At 37.5% G+C, this 22,861-nt stretch overlaps 1 protein-coding gene across 2 annotated transcripts in view; it reads right to left on the bottom strand.

The window, feature by feature from the left end:
• The window catches only part of POLA1 (DNA polymerase alpha 1, catalytic subunit), a 282,474-nt gene that overhangs the window by 124,995 nt on the left and 134,618 nt on the right, over positions 1-22,861 (bottom strand). For both annotated transcript variants that reach the window (XM_033117633.1, XM_033117628.1), the window contains exons 33-34: positions 15,880-16,058; positions 14,046-14,177 (exon numbers count right to left, since the gene is read on the bottom strand). In XM_033117633.1, the coding sequence (XP_032973524.1) occupies positions 14,046-14,177; positions 15,880-16,058 (311 nt within the window). The remainder of the gene's footprint in view (positions 1-14,045; positions 14,178-15,879; positions 16,059-22,861) is intronic.

The raw sequence follows: 22,861 nt of genomic DNA on the forward strand, positions 1-22,861 counted from the left end.
CTTCCCTTTTAAAATCACTTGTCTCTTTCTTTAAGCCACATTAAATACTGTTGGTAGGTGAGACCAGGAAAAAAAATCGTGTTTAGGGAGGTGGGTCCTGACAGCCCTACAGACAACAGCTAAGTAAACCAGTTCTCAAGATTTTCCAAGTTCCCACAGAAACCCCCCAAAAGCCAAAAATATTTTGAAAGATGGACAGAGAGCCTTCTAATTTCATTCAAGTTGCTGCATATTGGGGAAGGTACAGAATCCCATTTCTGTTACCTGGTTTCTATGAAGAGCACTGGGAAATGCAGCCTAGGGACTGTCCCATTTATCTTATTGCAATTTTTTAAATAAAATTTCATATATTTAAGTACACATGATAATTTGATATATATAGTGAAATGGTTACTACAGTCAAGCTATCATATCTTCTCCTCACAGTTTCCCTTTTTTGTATGTGGTGAGAGCATGTGAAATCTTTTCTCTCAGCAAATATTCACCTTCAATACAGTATTATTAACTATAGTCATCACGCCGTCCATTCGATCTCTAGACTTATTCATCCTAAGTCATTGCAGCTTTGTGCCCTTTGACCGACTTCTCCTCTGCCCCATTTTGACTTTCGAACCTTGTTCATACAATGCTAGCCCTGGACAAAACTAGGCACTTCCTACAGAAGGGAAGCTGAAGCTACTCACAAAGAGACCATGGTGAGTCACAGTCAAGGCTGAGAAGGTGGTGACATGACTACAGATCTCAGAACCACTTTAGAGTGCTATAACGAACATAATTCCTCAGCACACGCATGACCAGATGATGTCATTAAATTATTATACGGGAGGTCTCCTAGAAGAGATACAGAGATGACATTTCTATACACCAATACTACCCAGCCTAGGTTTATACAATCATATCCACAACCAAGAAGAGACAAGGTTGAGCAATGCTAATTATCTGCCATTTTTGTCAAGTGTCAGCGATACACTTGAAGACTTAACAAAGATGGTAAATTTCCACGAAAAATGGAAATATTAATACCTTTTATTTTCTTATCTTCATACAGAACCTAAATGAATATACAGAAATCACACATAATATATAAAATCGTATCTTTCATATATAGAAATCACATTTTTAAATACTCAGTAGTTCTTATATATTACATTAGAATTCATCAACAGGTGTTTTTTGAAGTTTAGTAATCCCATGGGAAACTTCAAAAAACACCCTGGCCCCACCCTCAGAAATCCTAATCTAATGTTCCAGGGTGGGCTGATCCATCAGATACTCTTTTAAAACCCCACCCAGGTGATTCTAATGTGCAGCCAAGGTCGAGATCCACTGTCTTAGCCTGATACAAATATTAATATATGATAAAAAAGAAATGCGGTGGTGAAGAAAAATCCTAAAGGCAGCATTCTCAGAATGTTCCATCTGTGTTGAAATGTTCCTTTGGTTTTCAATATAAAATTTTAGAACCATAAAATGGCTGGGGCAACATCAAGATTTCTAGGATGAAGTACTTAATTCTCAAATAGGACTTGCTATACTACCCTCATATACTGGTAGGAACCATATTATAATTCACTGTTTTATTTTTCCTTTTCTCTTTTAAGCAGCTTCATTGTTCTGATAAAAACAATACCTATCTATTGTGAAATATTCAAATAGAGAAAAGCAATATGGGAAAAAATTTAAAAACCTCGACTTTTCACCACTCAGATGTGATTTTTGACATACGATAAACATCCTTCTAGAAACCCAAGCATGCGTGCACACACACACAAATTTTATATGTCACACTATATTATGTAAACTGGTGTTTTTTCTAAAAAAAAAAAAAACAACTCAGCAGTATTATGTGGCCAAATATTTGGTCCAAGAAATACAAATTTATAAAATAAATTTTAAGAGCTGCATATTAACTATGAATTTATGTAGGTCATGTTTAATGTTTTATGGTTCCTCCGTACTCTTTTGAGAACCAACTGATTCACTTGTAACTCTCTAAACCATAGCAATATCAGAATAAAATCATATAATTGTGTTTCTATATACTAGGGAATATAATGAGAGACCAAAATTTTAAGAAAAAAATAACTTTCCCCAAATGATTTCCTTAGGTATAAATCTAACAAAACAGGTACAAAACTTGTATGCTGAAAACTACAAAATGCCAATGAAGGAAAAAAATCTAAATAAATGGAGAGACGTATCATGTTCATGGATGGGAAGATTCAACATAAGATGTCAATTCTTCCCTAAATGTTTATATAGATTTAACAGAATTTCAATAAAAGTCCCAGCAGGATTTTTTGGTTATTGTTGATAAAGATAAGCTGACTCAAATTTATATGGAAAGGCAAAAGAACTGGGATAGCTAAAACATTTTTGAAAATAAAATAAAATGGAGGAACACACTATATAAGACTTACTATAAAGGTGCAGTAATTAAGACTGGTGTTGGGAAAGGGATAAACACAGAGACCAATGGAAGAGAACAGAGGATCCAGAAATAGACTCACATAAGTATGCTCAAATGATTTTTGACAAGGGTGCAAAAGCAATTCAATGGAGGAACAATAGTCTTTTCAGTAAGTGGTGTTGGAACAACTTAACTTAGATGGATCCTCCTCCCCAAAAAACAACCTTTTCTTAAGCCTCAGGCCTTACACAAAAATTAACTCAAAATCAATGACATATCTAGATGTAAAATTTGAGTTTCTAGACATGAGACCAAAAACATAATCTATAAAAGAAAAAACTGATATACTGGAACCGTGTCAAAATTAAAGTTCTGTTTTATGAAAAACACACACCACTAAGCGACTGGAAAGAAAAGCTACAGATTGTGAGAAAATATTTGCAAATCACATATCTAACAAAGGACCTGCATCTAGAATATGTAAAGAACTCAAAACCCAACAGTAAGAAAACAAACAATTCAAAGGAAAGATGGGGGAAAACTTGGACACTTGACTAAAAAGGATGTAAGGATGGAAATAAACACATGAAAAGATGTTCAACATCAGTAGCCATCAAAAGAAATGCAAATTAAAACCATGATGTGATACCACCCACACCTATTAGAATGACTAAGATAAAAAACACCAATAGTACCAACTGCCGGGGAAGATGCCCACAAACTGGAATTCTCACATGCTGCTGGTGGAAATGCAAAATGGTGCCGCTATGCTGAAAAATAGTTTGGCAATGTCTAAAGAGGGTAAATGTACACTTACCATGAGTCAGCAATTCTATCGCTGGGTATTTATCCCAGAAGAATGAAAACTTATGCGCACACAAAAACCTATACACGAATGTTTATAGCATCTGAATTCATAATTGCCCCAAATTGGAAACAACCCAAACACTTTTCAATGGGTGAATGGATCAAACGGATCCATCCACACAATGGAATAATACTCAGCAATAAAAGGAATGAACTAAGTGAAAGAAGAGTCTCAAATGCTACATACTGTATGATTCCATTTCTATGACGTCTTGAAAAGACAGAACTACGGTAGTATAGTGATAACAGATCCATAGTTGCCATAGTTAGGGATGGGAAGAAAGGTGTGAATATAAAGGGATAGCAAGAGGTAGTTTTGCGGGGACAATGGAACTATTTTGCATCCTGATTGTGGTGGTGGTTACATTAATCTACACATATGCTAGAATTTATAAAATAATAGGAAAGTTATCCTTTTAAGTGGCTCAATAGCTAGGTCTAATTTCTAGAAAGCTGGAGTAGTGAATATAATTACTTGAGTGCTGGAACCTCTGCTCTTGCTGTTGGGGTTATTTTGTCTTCATGACCCACTGAAAGAAAGTAACGAGTTGAAGCTATGACTTAGTTTTCTTTCAAATCCTCAGAGCTAAAATTTTTCATTCGATGAAGCTCCAATGGAAACGTTAAAATTGTTCTCCATTTCTTGTTTTTTTGGAGGAACTGTGCTTAGAATTTCATTATATATTCACACAGATTGAGTACCTACCCACTCCTAGCTAAGCAAAGAAACACACAGGTTACAAAGTTCATTTTGCACATCTCTGGGAATGGCAGCATTTCAGTACGGTGGGTCCCAGATGGAAGACAATGCTGGAAAATATAACACTTTACAAGCAAAAGTGGTATGAGTGGAACCAACACATGATAGATGAGGCTAGCCATCTGAAATGAACCTATTTTAAAAGTGTAACTCAAAGAAGTAGCACAAGGGAATTGTGGGAAGGGGGTGTGGGTGATGGAAGTGTTCTACATCTTGATTGTGGGAGCAGTTATACAACTCTATGCACTCGTCAGCACTCACAGAACTGTACATACAGCAAAGAGTAAATTTTACTGTATAAACTTTAAATTTTCAAAATGCAACCAATACCACCCCCACCAAAGGCAACATATACTCACTGCCGAATACTTGGACAACAGAAATATGATGTTATACACCACAGACCATTCAAGATAATGGATTTTAATGTACCAGAGTACAAAAAGTTTATTAATAGGGCTTCAGATGCTACCCCGGAAATAACCTTTAAGAAACTACCATGTTAAGAGGTTTGACATATCAATAAAAGAATAGTCACTATAAATGGAAGACTTACAATACTCCTACTTTTTCCACCTACATGCATGCGTGAAGCCAAATTTTCTTCATATACTTCCACCAAAATAACAAAACGCTATGTAATAGATTAGATGCAAAAGCAGATATGAGAATCCAGCTGACTTCTAAGACAGACATGAAAGAGATTTGCAAAAATGTACAACAACGCCACTGTTCTTAAATTATATCCCTTTGTAGTATGTAGTTATTTTTCTTAAAAATCTTTCTGTTATATAGGTTCATTGCTACTTATAGTGGGTTAACACTTTGTAAATGTCTGTTTTAATTTATAATCAAGTAAAGATGAATACATATAACCCACATAAACAGAACTCTTTGACACCCTCAGTAACATAGGAGTGTACTGGGTCCCACAGACCAAAAGGTCTGAGAGCCACTGGGCTATATCATTGTGTACATTCCTCAGCATGTGACTCCGTTTTGCTGTGAAATGTGAAGCAGGTCTTTCTTGACTCTAGGTTCTCCTTTGATCTTTCTTTACCGATCAATTCCTGAAAGGAGTAGCTCTTGAACATCACTAGATGGAAAGCTGTAGCTGAGGGACATGATTCTCAAAAGATTACCTGTGACTTCATTCACATGATTTCTCAATCCTTAGTATACACATAGATATAAAAATCCTGGGCAGTTTTGGTTTTTCCCTGCCATGATTCTTGGACATTCTTTGCTGGTGTTTTGGAGACCAAAGGCCTGCTACACTAGGCTCCTAAGAGCTGGGCTGGCAAATCATCTAGGTTCCCATCAAAACAGCTTCTCAAACAGCCAGGACACCCAGTACCTGTGCAGCCTGAATGAGGCCAGGGACCTTTCAGGAAACAAGCTGGATGATATACTTCACAAAATCACCCTCCCTGAGAGTTATAATATGCTGGAGCATAGTTAAAAACAAACAAAAAAAAATTTGAGGGAGTCCCCAGAGTCAGATGAGTTTTGAACCAGAACAAAAAGTTATACATTGCTTTTCAAAACCAAGCTAAGACCAACACATGACAAGTGTTGGTAGGAGCATATGGTAAAGCCACTCCTGATGTACACTGAGGTTTAAAAGGTGAAAAAAATTGCAAAAACCGCAATTACTTTTGCACCAATCTAACAACACCCACCAATGAGACAATACTGCCACCCTTATTTTTGTTAGTATTATTATTTTTTCAGAATCCAGGCTTTCGAGAAATTTCTATGGTGTCTCGGAAAGGCAGCTGAATTACCTTCCTCCTGAACAGAAATGTGGTTATTCCGTTTAACACAAGACTAAGCAAGACAGGGAGATCTGGAAACTCATATCTGTAACTATCTGCAAAGGGCTAAATGCCACATGTGAACCATAATGTACACTTTTTAGGCAAACCAAACATGAGAGACAGTCATAGTCTGAGGCGCTCTCCTCCCCTCTCTCGTTTACATGTGCAGCAGAGAACGAATAGTTCCATTTTGCTCCTTGAAGTCAAGGTCAACGATGTGAAAAATCTCACTTCTGAAAGGTTAAATGAAATCTGTTCTGGTTCAATTTCTTACTCTACTACTAGACAGTAGCTCTAGATGACTGGAGTTAGACCTGAAGTTGAGTTTTTCCTACATATACAAGGTTAGAGAAATGAAACTGAACAAAGGAATTCTATTGTTTTGGCACAAGCAGTTTTCTGTTTTTACCCACTTGTTTTCAGACATTTGACAACTCTTACGGCATTCGCTCAGCATTTCAAAGAACCTCCAATTTTCCCTTCAGAAGAGGCGAACCGTATCAGAAACTGCTGAAACCCCAGGCTTCCCGTCAATGGCTGGACTAGTCCATTGCTAGGTAGCTATAATCGGCGTTCGGGACTCATGCCCCAGCCAGCCTTGTGGCCCGACCCAGCTTGTAACGCCAATGTCACAGGTCTTGCGGCATCCTATCAAAAGAGTGACCATAGCGAGGATGGCAAGCAACATGTTATTCCATAAACAGCAGTCTACGATGTGCAGAATTCTGGACTAGGGCCCTCAAGTCTGGTCGTGGTCTCGATGTCGCTATTTGTGACGTGGGATTGTTGCTTGATAGGACCAACCTCTCAAAACATCATGCAGTCATTTAGTAACTTCTTCCAGAGCACCTACAGGTTAGGCACAATCCTGGGTGCTGGCCTTGAGGCAGTGACAGCCTAGTGTCCTTTCCTCGCTTTTAGCCTCTACCCCAAGCTGCCCTTTTTAGGGTCCTTTCCTAAGGTTGACTGTGAGAACCTATTCGCCAACACAGAAAACGGCACTCCCACACTGGCAGACTGCAGAAAGGTCTGCAAGGAAGCACAGCACAGTGTGCCATTGCTGATGGCATGGGACACGGAAAGCAGCAAGCTGATGGATACCTCTAGAGGGACCCCTCGGAAAGACTGGAGCAGCAAGGCCCCAGCCCAGGTTGGACTCTCTGCGGGTTCTGAGCACAGGGAAGAACACAGCTACTGCTATACCATACCGGAGTAGCGGGCGTTGATGAGTGCACTCTATGCGCTTTGTAAGCACTTTCAGTGCGTCATCCCATATAGTTCTCCTTCGACCTTGTGTGGCACGTACCATTACATCATCCTTTAATAGGCTACGAAACTGCAGCTTGGAGAAGTTCAGGAACTAGCCCAAGTAACAGAATTGGTAAGCGACTAGACAGCAACTCTGACCTTGGTGTTTGAGCACAAAACCTCAGTCTATCATGAGGCCAGCACTGGCTGGTCTGAAAACTGATATAACTGACTGCTAAACTCTCAGAACATAAAGACAGGACAAGCAAAGGCTGTGGCTATAAATGCCTCCACCACTGACCAAAAAACTCAGGTGGGCGAAGATGCACATGCGGGGAGTGGCATGGCCCAAACTTGGATGTTGCAGGTAGCTCTGGCGTCAGAACGCAACAGTGGACACTGTTCCTCTGGGTGGAGCCACCGCAGAATTTGGTGTGGGTCCCGTATAAGTTCCTCACAATCATGCTCTAGTTCTGAGCCTCCCCAAACAGGGTCCATGCAATAAGGTTTATGATTAAATGAAAGCAAAGATAAAGAGGAGTTTGATAAATACAGCGAGGCCAAGTATCTGTTGGTCATTCCATAAAGGTAAGTCAGCGGGCATATAAGGCTGTATCTGATCCGATCTGCTTATTAGATCTCCTTTATAACAGCTCATATCCATACCGTGATAAGCTGCTTGTATAGAATATATGACTGGCATGTTTCAGGGCGCTGGACTTGACCTGTTACTCACTTACATTTGTTCAATAGTAAATTTATTTATAATGAGATTCTCCTCCAATCCTCACCAGATCCCTTTTCTTAGTTTTTCTGTGAGAACACACCATGGCAATAACACCGAATCTTACACCTGACTCAAAATCGGCTTGCTTGATAGCCATACGTAAGAAAAATCAGCCCTTCAGTAATAAAAAACACACTCACCTGCTATCCGTGGGCCCTGATTTTAGAATACTACATTTTAAAAATGCAACTGGTGGCTGCGGTGTTCATTTGTGCTTAGCTCAAGTGGTGTGAAACAAAAAGAAATGGTGTGAAGCAAAAAGAAATGCTAATTCTCAATTATGGTCTTTTGTTTTGTTTTAATAAGATTTAGCACGAGTTCTACAGATTCCTAAAGAAATGATCCTCCTTCAAGCACCGTCGGGCGGCATGGCTTGCGCTGCCTCTGACGCTAAATGGGTGGGACAGATATCTATTGCTTCCTTGCATGCCTTTTGTACCACTTATAATTATGCTGTTAAGAGTCTTTACAAAAAAGAAACCCAATTTATTCTTCTTACATGTTCTAAATATAAATGCAGAAGCAAGGAAATAAACAACAATTCCAATAGAGCTTAGAGTTTAAACTATTTTGAACTAACGTACCTGTGAGACTACTGCATATTGCAACCTATCACCTACAAACTGTCAGCCCACATCACCACAGGTAAGAAATGAGAAATTTTGAGGGTTATTGAACACCAAATATTTACAGCAGAACAGGAAAACAGTCACTCAACATCACGGCATGGCTCGAACACCCATGCAATGGGCTTTATGCTCAACAGCCAACTGCACAACAGAGCTCTGCCCGACCTGCTGCACTGCTCTACTGGAAACGTGAAAAGGCAATGGAATGAGAGTGGCCTGTTAGTGGTTTACACGGGCGGGCGAGAGGGGGTGGGGGGCGGTGAGGGTAGGAAGCACATCTCTAACCTACCAGATTTAACGACTAATTGAGTTCTGTGCATTCCTAAAGAAACGATCCTTTGCCAGTCACCATTGGGCACCATGGATTGTGCTGCCCATGATGCTGAATGCGCGTGTATTTTGGTGCAGCAAGTATTTTCAGCAATACTCCACCCTGCCCTCCTGACAGTTTTACTAAAAGGTAGCTCCAATTCAGTCTCTGACTTAACAATATTATGGTTGGTGGCTATTAATTTTGTCTTCAAGGGAGGCGTATCCATTCCAAAATTAAGAAGTGGGTTTTTTTCATTCTTTTTTGCAAATCAGAAAAAACAAGTTTAATGTGGATTCTTCATCCTCCACTTCCCAGACCTGTGCAATCGTCCAGCTGCGGGTTGGCACAATTGGACAGATGCTCCCTTCTCCACATGTGACCGTAAGAAGATCTCTGCATCATAAGGCTAATTGGAGACAGACACTGGACATTATTTTGGGAATCCTTCATAAAAGTGGGCCCAAAAGAGCTTTTTTAAAAATGTGGCTTATGTCACAACTACTATACTAAGAAGGAAAAAATGCTGGGAGAGAGCAGGGGGGGAAAACAGCGAGTCATCCACTTTGTTTGCCACCTTATATCGTTAGAAATCAACTCCTACATCAGGAAAATGAGAGGATGTTCACGCAGGATGTGATTTTGCATCACAATAAAAATATTTCTGGTCAGTGCTTCTGCCCAATACCCCACTGGGGGAGAAAACAAATTAAGGTTATAAAGTTGCAGAGAGGCATGTATTGAAATCAACAGTAATCAGTGATGTAAAACATAGAAGACAGAGTGACAAAGGGTTTTGTCAATGCTTTCATGACCTTAAAATCCTGTGGAATTTTGTGTTAGCCTGAGAAATCTTGTATACCACTAATAAACCTTCTGTCCATATGACAGCAGGATAAAAAAAGAATTTAAAGAAAAACCAAGAAAGAATGACCTTAATTTGTTGGTTCCTTTGGTTACTAAATGTTAAAATGCACACGCTACTGAGAGCAAGGGACTGTGGCACAGATCACAGACGAGACACTGAAGAGCAGCCCCTGTCCTCAGAACGCTTCCTTCAGAAAAATTCTCAGATTGTGAAACCGACAGCAAAGTTCTAAGGACTTCAACCACCAATTTCTGGTCCTAGCAACTAATCAACGGCATCATATGCAGATGCATGGCAGTGTCTAGAAGTTCACTGTTCATTTTTCTAGATGGAGGGCCAGCAATACCTCTATGTTTAAAAATCACAGTGAAGTGCTCTAAGTGATGCATCTTTACAAGTGGCTAGAAACACTGCAAGGCTGGTAAGGAATACATTTTGCCCCGTAGGAACACTCTAAAACCTGCATAAGCCATCTATGAGAATTTAGGAGCATATTTTAGTTGACTATTCACCTTTAGAAAGGGAGGCTCTTTAAGTATTGAAATGAAGGTTTAATGTCCATTATAACTAACATGACTTGAGATGAAAGTAAATGACCCACTACCCCGCTCCCAGGTACCAAGGAGGGCAGGTTTCCCATTTACGCGCAAGTCTTTGGGGGAGGCAGCACCCCAGTCTCAGACTCTCTTCTGCGGCTGCTTCATGGATGGCTAAGGGGAACACTTCAAAAATGAACCAGCTAAACAAACTTCCCAGCAGCACTTGACAGAGCTACACCTATTCTTCCCATTTCCAAAGCAGTGGAGAATTAATTACCAGTTCTATGGATCTATTGTAAGTATAATAGACTAAAGAGCTATCACAGACACATTTATTGTAAAAGCACAATCCCAAGAGTGTCTAGTGGAGGGCCAAAACGATTAACACAAATGCTTTGTCAGATCAAAGATAAAACCTGCACCGCCCAATTGAGGAATGAATTAGAACAGTGGGTTATCTTTCAAATTAACCAGGGCAGTTAGTGAGGAAAATTTCATGAAAGTGTAATTCTTAGCCTTTGTGAATCCACACAGCAGGCATTCTGCCAGCTGACAAGATGATGAAATTTTCATGCTTAAAAAAAGCCCTCTTCATTTCCCAATTTAGATTAGCTAGTGTTTCTCTCCCTTTGTGTGTGTGTGTGTGTGTGTGTGTGTGTGTGTGTGTGTGTTTGCTCTTCTGGAGCAGAATTTAAGGGGAGAACACATATCAATTTTTCACTGTAAAATTGAACCCTTCAAAAAATATCCCTAAAAGCTTAGAGATATAGTCTTTAAACTGGCTTTTTATGATTTTCAAAAAAATAACAGTTCAATTTTAACTTTGTAGAGAGGAACCAACAAGGGCCAGGGCACAAAATCAACTTTGAATGAGAGCTTTCTGTGCTACCTCAAAGTCTCTCAATGCTTCATCAAATTTCAGGATAAAGCACTAGAGTTGTTTTCTTCCTAAAGAAATTAATATAATACTTAGAATATCCTGCTTGGTTGGTGCTTTTGGTATTTCTATGTATACTGAAATTTAAATGTTCTAGGAAATGAGAATTAGAGGGTTACAATCATTGCTGTATATACAGAGAAAAAAGCATTTCCTCTCCTATTAAAAGAGCCAGTATTAAAACATTATAATATGCTAGAGTCTCAGATACTTAAAATGTTAAATGTTTGTTATATCACATTTATTCAGTAACTACTATCTATTCATGATAGCAAAGAAGGTGTGATATATTCTTTGAAAAGAAAAGTGATGTAGCAGTATACTTTGTGACTGTAAACTTCTGTCCCTTTGTTCCTGACAACCCGATTTCTTGGTGATCTAGAACTATTCCTTGGCAGGGTACAATGTTTGGTCAAGTACCATACTCTTCCACTGTCTTCCTGAAGCTCCTTTACCGAGATGCCTTCCTTTCTCAATGTAGGTTGTACTTTCCCTGCAGAGATTCTAAGACTGAAATTAAAAAAATATGGAGATTCTGCTCTCAGTCTATGAACAATTTTTACGTCCAGTGGGTAGTATTTTCTAACTCGCAAAATAGGAGGACACCCCTTTGGCTATTAGCTTCAGAGAATAGTCAATGTCCATACAGGCACACCTTGGAGATATTGTGGGTTTGGATCCAAAACATGGCAATAAAGCAAGTATCACAATAAAATGAGTGATACCTTTTTGCTGGTGGAGGGTCTTGCCTTCGATTCGTAAAAAACACAACACCTGTGAAGCCCAGTAAGGTGACGCGCAATAAAATGAGGTGTGCCTGCACTTGCTACCAATATCCTTGTCTCCACTTGGTGCGTTCATCTCCAGCTGGACCATCATCCCTACGGAACAGCACACTGACCTAACTGTAATCACTGTCACTTGAGGAACAATAAAAAAAAAAAAGAAACGTGACACCATGTCCCTCTACCTGCAAAAGTTCATTTAAGTCTGGGGGGAGGAGGAAAGAGAACAGTCTAGGGGTGCAGGAGCTTTCTGTGTAATAGCTCTGATCTGGAGAATATCTGAAACATTTGCTCAGCGTGGGGCCGAGAAAAGAAGCCATCTAATCGCATATGACTAAGATCAGAAAGAAGAGAAACAGGTCCCCAATACTGAGGACAGTCATATCAATTTGGATATTTTAATTTGGCTATTTGGATGTTTTAATTAGAAATCTCTTAGGAAAGTCAATCAAGTGGGCAGTAACTACAGGAAAACTGCTAGCTGTGGTCAGTGAGATGGCTGGCAGACAAGACAATTGAAGCAAATGCTACAGAAACCTTGGGTTAAATGTCTAGACGCATAAAACTAGGTTATTTAGCTTGAAAAATACTCATACAACTACCACCACCACCACCACCATGACACACACACACAATAAGGTTAGAAATCCATCTTTCAGTTAGGGCATATTTCTGACTATACAGATCGTTTTTCTGCCTATTCCCAACGTAGTCAAAACAGATTGTCCCTTCTTATAGAAGGAAATACACGAGTTTCTTCTAGTATTAACATTTCCATGGTGAAGATTTTGATAGACTAAACACAGAGAGAAAACTCGGAATTCTTCCCAAGAGCCAAGAATCATGGTCTGTTCACTGAGGTCTGTAAATGAGGAGCTGAATAGTTTGGATTTGGGCTCTTCATGCTAAATAAAGGCCTAGCATTTCATGTGCTGAACATTTCATCTACTGCACAACGTGAATCCACAGATAACCTTTATTCCCATCCAACTGTTCATTAAGAACAGCACAGCATTATTCACTAAAATGTTTCAGATTTCTCAAAATGTAGGCATACTTATTGTTTTAAAAATATCTTCAGACAAATCTATTTGTGTTTTTTTTTTGGACAAACACAAATTATTTTACTCCAAAATCACAATACTGTAACTCTGTTTTCGCTATTCATCCTAATGATCTAATACTCGATTTTCATTTAATTAGATCCATTTTAAAGAAGAAAATGCTACATTATATGCTAACTAACATATAAGTAGTAATTACAGAAAAATATTGATCAGTCATGGGTCTTACCCAATAGAACCTGAGCATTTTTGGAAATGTCTTGCCAATGTAGCTTCTTTAAATAAGCCACAGTGAACTTTCAAGTAATAGAAATTTTGCTTAGATGACAAATGACATAAGGAAACAGTAAGAAAAATAAAATGGGAACTGTGGAGTTTTCTATTTTAACTTTTGAAGGAAAAAAACCTCATTCACACAAAATGTATTAAAAACAAAACAAAAACTTTGAAAAAAGCCTCCTTTCTAACACCGACAGCTCACTCACTGTTCTGGCATTTTTACTCTGTATTTAACAAATTAGATATTGTTTTTAAAATGTCAGACAAATTGCATTTAAATTTAAAACATATTTAGTTCTATTTCCTGGGACAACTAAGCTATGAAATGGCTTCGATTACCACATAAACACAAAGTATTAGCTAGCGGGCAGTTTATTCAAATCACCACATAAGATATTATGCCTCTCCTTGACAAAGATAAACAACACTGATTTTCCCTCCTCTGTCCAAACATCTGAGTGACCATTTCATTTAATCTTACTTATTAGGAAACAATAAATTAAACCATTTTCTGATTATATTCTCACTTTTCCTCAATAGTGAAAATTTCACTATTTAAAATATTCCTCATTAATGAGTGAGATAATGCTCAATAGAAAATCAAATCATTTTCCTCCCAAGTCTTTTTAAAATGTTTCAGTTTCATAAAAAACCAATAATTAAAAACCACATTGTTTTATTTTCAAACAAGTACCAAACCTAAATAAGCTGTGCATGTAAGAAACTCATTATGGATACTTACTTCATAGTATTTTTTAATGCAACGTCTAATGTCCAAGATCAATTTGTTGTTCAGCTGTACCAGAAAGTTCATAGGTGAAGCGTTACAGTTGATGTTACTGCAACGATACAAGCTGAGCTCCATATCGGTTCCCTATAGAAGTCAAGACAGACAATTACACAAAAGGTTATAAAAGGTTTCTTGTGCTTAAAAACTTACATGTTGTTCTGGGTGTACAATATTCTGAATTCACTTTATTGGTGAATTTTTAACCCTATTTTCTCAATTGCTTTCCTCCCAAAGATCCTCTTAGTCACATATACCTTCCTGTCTTTTGCCACCATCATAATGGAGTACGATGTCAAAGGGAAAACCCTAAAATCACTTTTTAAACAACATTCAGTACACGACAGACTCTATGGATAAATTAATTTGCTGGTGAAAATACCAGTAAAGTCACGTTACTGGAAATAAACATCCTTTTTAGACATATTAATCAAAATTTAAAATTTGCACTTAATTCATTTCAAACTTGGATAAAGTAAGAGCACTAATGACATTAGTTTGCTTTCATATTGTCAGCTTAATTTTAAGAACAAAGCCTAAATATTAAGTATTACACCACAAAGCAATCACGTACTGTCAGCCTAGCAGATCTAAAATTTCTGCAACACAACCCCCCATGAAATGTATTTCGGGGAGGGGAGGCAGGAAGAGTAGAAATTTGAAAGAATTAATTATTAGTAGTTAGAGAAAATGTCTTGTTTTGTTTTGTTTTAAGCAAAGACAAAGCAAATGTAATATATAGGAAAACTGTTGGGGTTTCTGGAGCATTTGTTTTCCTTCTTGATACTTAAAACATCTTGGTTTCCTGCTCCAATCTGGTACATAACCCTACGCGCCACACTAAGCAATTCCAGGTGGAAGAGATTTCAGAGCTTGACATCGGTTCTTCCACAGTTAGCCCATCTGCAAGTCGTCAAGCCTCCATGCAATTAACTATCTTATTTACAGCTGTAATGAAGCAAAACTCAAGGATTTAGCAAGTATTGCTGATCTGTGTCTGCCTCTTCCTTGCACTTGCATCCAAAGACTGCTTTGTTTTGATTCAAAAAAATGCAAAACATCTGCTGTTTGTCCAAATTAACTTAAAATAATTACTTTTAATTTAGATAAAAGATGTATTTTCTTTCAGTTTCAAGGTTTTACATGGTTCTGCTGCCTACTCATTTGCCAATGGCTAGTAGATGTATAACACTGCAGTGGAATCAAGTAAATTGGCTAGGTTTCAAGTTCTGATCCAAGGTCAGTGATACATTTTTTGGCAGTACTTCTTGAAAGGAATGTCTCCCTGTGACTTTTTTAATGTCTGGCATGCAAAGACAGCAGAAAAGATAATCAGAGTACCTTTGTCAAAAAGGAGGCAAGTGGGATGTGTAAAGATAAACAAAAACTTTTCAAAAACACTTAGTTCCCATTAAGTTGATTTAAGATAAAGAAGAATACTGCTCTAAGTCTTAATAAACTGGGTTGGGAGTAGGGAAATATAGGTTACTAATTAAGGAATTACAATAAAAATACTTTAAGATAATATAGATGTTTTAAGAGATTCCATTTAAAAACCAAGGCCACACACTCTAGGAAGCCAAAAACAATATTCAAGCACATTCTACTAAGAGTTTTCAAGCAGAAATAAAGTAAGTTGTGAAGGCAGAATTCATATGATGCTGAAATTCGTTAAACACATAAAAGCAATATGCATGGTTTTTTCCCTTTTATACACACAGTGGGGAGAAAAGGCCTTTATACTGCTTCGCTTACAAAATGAAAAAGGAGATAAAAAGAAACAACTAACCGAACCCTCGAAGACACTATCGTAAATATTCTCAGTTCCACACACAGGGCATGGACATTTGAATCTCTCACAGTCCCTGTATTTCTCTTCATCGGTGAGCTGGGCTAGGCCACCACGTAGATCATCATTCTCTTCCTCCTTAAGACAATGATGCACTCTAAACTGGGTGGGGTCGAGTCCTATTGAGGTTAAAAAAAAAACAACAAATTCAGTATGGTACAATTAGTTGAATTCCCATATCCAAAAAATACCCCAAAGAAGAAAATGCACAAAAGAAGGATTTTAAATTAACGCACACACACAAAACCATTTGCACTCAAGACAGAGGCTCATGCCACATGGACAAATGGCTTCTCTTTTCATAAGAGATTATAAATAAAACAAGTAAACAGCATTAAAACAATATACAAATATGCCAGTGGACATTTGGGTTTGGAAGTGACTAACGACTTCTATAGGAAGGTTTTACTCTTTTCTTAAAGTTACAGTGAAAATCTCAAATACATGTGCACTGTTATTAAGAAAATCTCTTAAAATCAAAGTAGCACCATTAAAACTGAAAATAGAGAATAAAAATCCCATTAAAGAAAACAAGTTCACTGCTATTACAACTCCTTCAAGTGCAGACACAACTGCTAATCCTGATTTCAATGCACTGGTCGATTCCATCTTGGCTCAGTAGTTAACAGCATGTAGGTTGCAATCTAATTCAGTGGTTAAAATTCAGTAGCAGCATCTAAGATAAAACGCGGCATGGTTTTTTAGTGTTCTGAATTCAGAAATTTAAAATATGTGCGAAAAATAAAATGAATCCACAGATCCTATGGGCCAAAGTGGTGTTCTCGACAATCCAGAAACCAAATATACTTTCCATATTTCAGTCAAAATGACACAAGAAATCAATTGATGCATAGTTTATGCTATCTTGTTTCCCCAAACTATTTGAGGAAAGAAATATTTTAAGGCCAACCTTAATTTACCCTTGGTCAAAGCATATCTGTCAAAACCCACCATTCGAATTTACACATAATTATTCCACACTATACCTTATAATGTTTTCTTGAAAGCATCCCTTAGCAATCCCTAAGAATTCTAGGCTGTTTAGGAATCTAAGGAAAACAATCATATAAATTTTAGTATAAAGGCAAATAAGTAATATAAAATAGTCACTGAGGAAAAAGTTCAAATACCCAAAATATCTAAAAATGTTTTTGACTCTGTCAACAGCTACATAGGTAGGTAAGTAATCTAACAAGACCCTAAATCTTATTTGGTCAATTGTCAAGTGTCATCTAGTAATTTATATGAAAGACTTGAGGCTGACTCTGACACAGGGGAAACGTGCTGAACAAAGAATAAGGCTGAGATTTGAGTCTCAGTTTGTTTACCTGTAAAATGGATATAGTACCCTGACAATGTGCTTTTGAAGTTTAAATCAGACATTAGCGGACAAACTGTTTTCCATGGTGCCTATCACGTGGTGAACACTCCATAAATGTCATATGAATGAAAACATAAAATAGTGGATGAACTATTTAATCCAGACGACATTCATTCAACATTATGCATTTGGAAAAATCGATAAAACACATGCTCATATTGCATAGCAAGTTAATAGCTGCTCTTTGTAAGAATTAATCAAAGTGAATATTTCCCAGCATGATGGTGTATAATAAAAACAAAACAAAATACACATTCAAAGCAACTTGAAAAACTGTTCTTGGTTAGTGACGTAAATCACTGTAACATAGGTCACTTGGCTCCATGATTCAATATACATTTTGATTTTATAAGTTACTTATCCCCTAAGAGAAACAGCAAATTAGTTAAGTGTGTGCCATTTAAAGACAAGGAGGGGCAGCAGAATTGAGTGAGAGACCATGCCTGTAGACGATGCCATTTCTTTTCTGTAGTGAAAGCTAACTTGCAAATTCCTTAAACTCTAGTTCTAAACACAACTGTAGTCACATAATGTCTCACTTTATTTGCGATTATGAGAAAGCAACTTCACCTCTTCTCTGATGGCATCATTATTCACCAACTTCCCAGACTATTACTATTCAAAAAGTAAGGAACAAGAAAAATAATAAGGAAGGGGTTTCTTAAAGGCAAGCTTCTTTCACAACCCAAAAATCAAGGAACAAAACAATGCTGGCTTTGCACATGTACAAAACTGGCTGGGCTGTGACAGAGAAGCCATGAAAGAGCTTTCCAGGCCTCCCCACCAGCCATGGCCCCCTTAGGTGCACCTCAGGCCCTGTGGGGGCAGGTTGCCTGCTGAGTAAGTCAAAACTGGACGTGGGTTACCTTGCTACTTATGGAGAAAAGCCCAACAAGTGGCCACAAGTTATGAAAAAATATCAGGCTTTATGAAACATCTATTTAAATGTCCATTTCCACAAACAGCCCTTATCTGCTCATGGAAATGACAAAGCCAACTGGCCTAGCTAATTACTTCAGATTTATTCCCAAGCTGAATTTATTCAAGAGAAGGGACGTCTTCATTTCAGCACTCTTGGTCATAAATCAATGTTAAATTTTTAAAATATAAAGGGAGAAAACACTGTAATTACCTTATAAAATTAGGTATATAATGATCCTTGTACAAGTTACTTGTATACAAAAATGTCCTAAAAAGTGATTTTGGGCGGGGGAGGACAATTATAAGTTCAACAGGCAAAATCACAGAGAGCTAAATTAAATCTTTTTAAGGAAACATACAATGTCATGTTAAAAAGTAAGGATCACCACTGACAGAAATCTTTTTTTTCAAAGGTCAAAATCCAGGCTTAAACAACCCCCTGGCTTATTCAACATATAAATTTTTCCAAATCCTCATGAAATTGGCAATAAGCAGCTTATTTCGAAGTTTCAGGAGACTTAAAAGTTTTCCTGCTTGTATATAACTCATTAAGGCTGGAGTGAAAATAACAGGAAAAAAGTATCTGGTGCTGCCACCTAGAGGTAGATTCTGAATTTTTAAATGTGTGGAATAGAGCTGCTACAGAGCACGCCATTTCTAATTATGGTCTCCAAAATTAAAGACTTTTGTCAGAAATGACATCAAAGTAAAATCTTTATAATCGCAGTTGGCATACATGCATATACACTGTATAATCAATATTAAACCGCTCACCACACAGTAAGTAATCCTATTAGTCTTTGAGCAAGAGATGCAAGACTGAATTCCAAATTCCTTCTCTTCAACGGAGAGCTTTCTCTGAACAACTGGCTTAAAGAAATAAACTTTATGCCCCATTTGAGAAAAGGAACTTCCACTTCTACTAGACTAGCTTTTGACGGATGACTTGAATCATTTGGTCCGGCACAGAATAAAAGGAGCAGCCCACTTGGGCTTGGCACCAGTTCTCTGGAGGAATAGCAGCCGTGGTGTTCCCCACAATAAGCAGAAATGATGCACGCTTTCATTCAATCCTGTGACTTGTTGTAGTGGTCTACTCACACCATCTTTCCTTGGGCTGGGGGGGGAGGGGGGAGGCGCAGAAGGGGCAGTGGAATAAAATTAAAATACTGTCATTTATAATTAGAAAATTTATAGGATCTCACATTATTTTGGGAACAGGATCAAAGCTCTCATGTTTCAAGAAGTATTTATAGAAAGTAACATCATCGGCATTGGGGTGAAGTTCAGCAGTGCTGTTTTTCACTTAAGATCACCATATTCTTATACACACTTCCAATGTGACATTTAGCAAACACATTATTTTTCCTATCATTGTACTTTCTAACCATTGTGAACTACCTGTTTTTAGAATGTTCACCTGCCACCATTACCAAGGAGTATTTACACTGTTCAAAACACAAGTCCCAAACACAGGTGAAAGAGAGGTTAATACATTTGACCAAATAATTTTCTGTCTCTTAAAGACAAGGTCTCTATTAGTGCAACTGCAAATAACTAGAGTAAAGCCAATTATATATGTTCACACAAGGGGGGAAGAGGGAAAAATCCCCATGAATGAAACTCCAAATGAGCAGACCAACTGGTATGTACAACCAAGCAGTTGTTTGTAATATGACTCACTTAAACAACTAGAGAAGCTAATTAATGGAATCCTACTGTGAACTTTTTTTCTAAAAATTTCTCTTAGGAAATAAATCATTTATCTTTTGCACAAATCCAGGCATTCATATATCTGGACTTCTCAGAGAACAATACAAAAACTGAAAATTTAGTACGATTAAAGAAAAATACTTAATAAATTTTTAAAAGGTGAATGCTACATCCATAGAAAGCCTTGCACAAGAATGTCTGACAGCTTTATTCATAATAACCAGAAATTGGGAGCAATCCAGATGCCCATCAACATAAGCATGAATAACCTAATATTAATATAATCTACCATGGAATACTACTCAGCAATGAAAAAGAATGAATACTGACAGATGCAAAAAGATGAATGAATCTCAAAAATATATTATGTGCAAGAAGCCAAACAAAAAAAAGTATATACCATAGGAAATCATTTATACAAAATTCTATAATAGGCAAAACTAACCTATCGTGATAGAAAACAGATGAGTGGTTGCTTTTGTGAGGGGGAGTACGGACTAGGAAGGGGTACAAGGGAACTCTCTAGGTGACGGCGATGTTCTGTCTAGATAAATATGATACTCTTAAGATTGTAGCATTTCACGATATGCAAATTACACTTGAAAAAAAAAAGCATACCAAAGAGGTCTGTGGCATATATTTCCAAAGGACTCATTTAGAATGAATGTCTGCGAGTCAGTAAGAAAAGGACAACCCAACAGAAAAGTAGGAAAAGACTTGAACAGGCACCTCACAAAAGGAGACTTTCAAATGGCCACTAGGCATGCGAACAGGTACTCAACACTGTTAGTCATGAAAGAAAGGCATATTAAAACCACAACATTATTCCACCACAGAAGAAGAAGAAAGAAAACACCAAGGGTTGGTAAGAACACGGAGCACTCATACAGTAGGGGGTGTAAATTAGAACCACTTTGAAAAATTGGCAGTATCTACTAAACCTGAACATACTAGTACATGTCCCCCATGACCCAGCAATTCTCCTCCTAAGTACATACCCAACAGAAATACATGCAATTGTTCCACAGAAGTCCTGTGCAAGAATACTCAAAGCAGCGCTACTCATAATTGCTCAAGTGTGGAAAAAATCCACAGGTGAGAAAAGTCAGAGTGTGGTATATTCAAACAAAGAAATACTACTACACAGTAAAGAAGTACAACCACATGGACCAATCTCACAAACATATTGAATGAAAGTAGTCAGACACAAAGAATAAAGACACAACTTGTATAACATGCAAAAATAAGAAAACCTCATCTGTGATGTCAGAAGTCACGATAGTAATTTTCAGGGGTAGAGGATAGCTTCTAGAAGGAGACATGAGGGTGCATCTGGGGGTGTAGTCATATACTGTTTCTTGAGCTCAGTGCTAGCTACACTAGTATGGGTTTACTTTGTGAAACTTCTTCAAGCTGTTCAGTTAGGTTTTGTGTCCTTTTCTGTATGTATGTTACACAAGAAAATGCACATTGGAAAAGGTAAGAAAAGTGAGTACTGAATATTTCTTATGATATACCTATGTTTGTTTCAAAATGTGTTACATTCCAACCAGACATCCTGTACCTACCTCCTCACAGATGTACACACCATCACCGAGGAAGGAGTATTAGCAAAAATTAAAATAAAGTGAACTGAACTATGGGCAAGTCTTTAGCGCTAACTACCACTTTACAGAGAATACAGGGGACAGAGGAACATGTTAAAGGATGCCACTGGGATGCAACTGGCAAAGACCAGAATAAGGGAAATTCTGTAAGGCAAAAACAAAACAAAACATAACAAAACAAAAAAACAAACCCCAGTATCTTTAACAAATAAGTGAAAAGGATGAAAAAAAGGTAAGAGGAGATTAACTCTCACATGGACCCTGAATGGACTCCAATTCAAACAAAGAGCTTTTTAAAAGAAGTACATTCATAATCTGACCAGGGAAATATGAACACTTATTGGATATTTGACAAAATGAAGGAAATACAGGGTTTTTATTCTTAGTGATGATAATATTGTAGCTATGTTGAAAAGGGGGAAGGAATCCTTGTCTTTTAGAAATGCAAAATGAAATATTTACAGATAAAATTATATGATCTCAATGATGTACTCCAAAATAATCAGGAGGTGGAAAAATGCAGTAAGGCTGGCCACAGTTGCAGACAAATGAAGCTGGGTGTCAAGCACACGCGGCTTCTTATGCAATTCTCGTTACTATTTTACATGTTTAGTATTTTCCGTAATAAAACATTTAAAAATACTGTAGATCCAACTTAAACAATGGACTATACATGTGGCAGACAACTGAAACTGCCTTTCACACTAACCATAAACCTCTCCATAAGACAAATGAAAAATTCTGAGTATTTTAAAAGAAATATTATCCAAACCTCTGGGTTAAATAAACTCCAAAGATTTTTTTTATTGTCCTGTAGATGATAACTCCCAAAATCTTGGCAGAAAAAAAAAAAATCCTGATGGGCAGCAGTTTCGTGATCTCACTCTACTGTTTTTAATGCCCTTGATGACATGTCTGAACGTGAATTTGAACGTCCTGAGGCATGTACCTCTGGGCAGGAGAAAACTGCAGAAGTGTCTTCTTTCCTATTTTTAAATCTGAGAAAAGATAGTAACTTTATATTGAAAAAATGTTTGGAAAATAAATAAACCAAAAATTGCTTCTCTTACAACAAAGCCCTCTTCTCTCCAGATACGTTGGTAGACATGGGGGGCAAAGAGCCAGGCTGAAGGTCCCTAAACACCCATTTTAGAAGTGAGTTAGCAAGTATTTAGCCATTTTACTTCTTTCTGATTTTGTACAAAACTACCTTATTTTTATTAATAAAATAACAATATTGACTTTTTTTAAACAAGAACCTCTAATTCACCATCTTCACCCTTTCCTGTCTTATTCACAC

The sequence above is a fragment of the Rhinolophus ferrumequinum genome, chromosome X, assembly GCF_004115265.2.
Source record: "Rhinolophus ferrumequinum isolate MPI-CBG mRhiFer1 chromosome X, mRhiFer1_v1.p, whole genome shotgun sequence".
Taxonomy (NCBI): Eukaryota; Metazoa; Chordata; class Mammalia; order Chiroptera; family Rhinolophidae; genus Rhinolophus; species Rhinolophus ferrumequinum.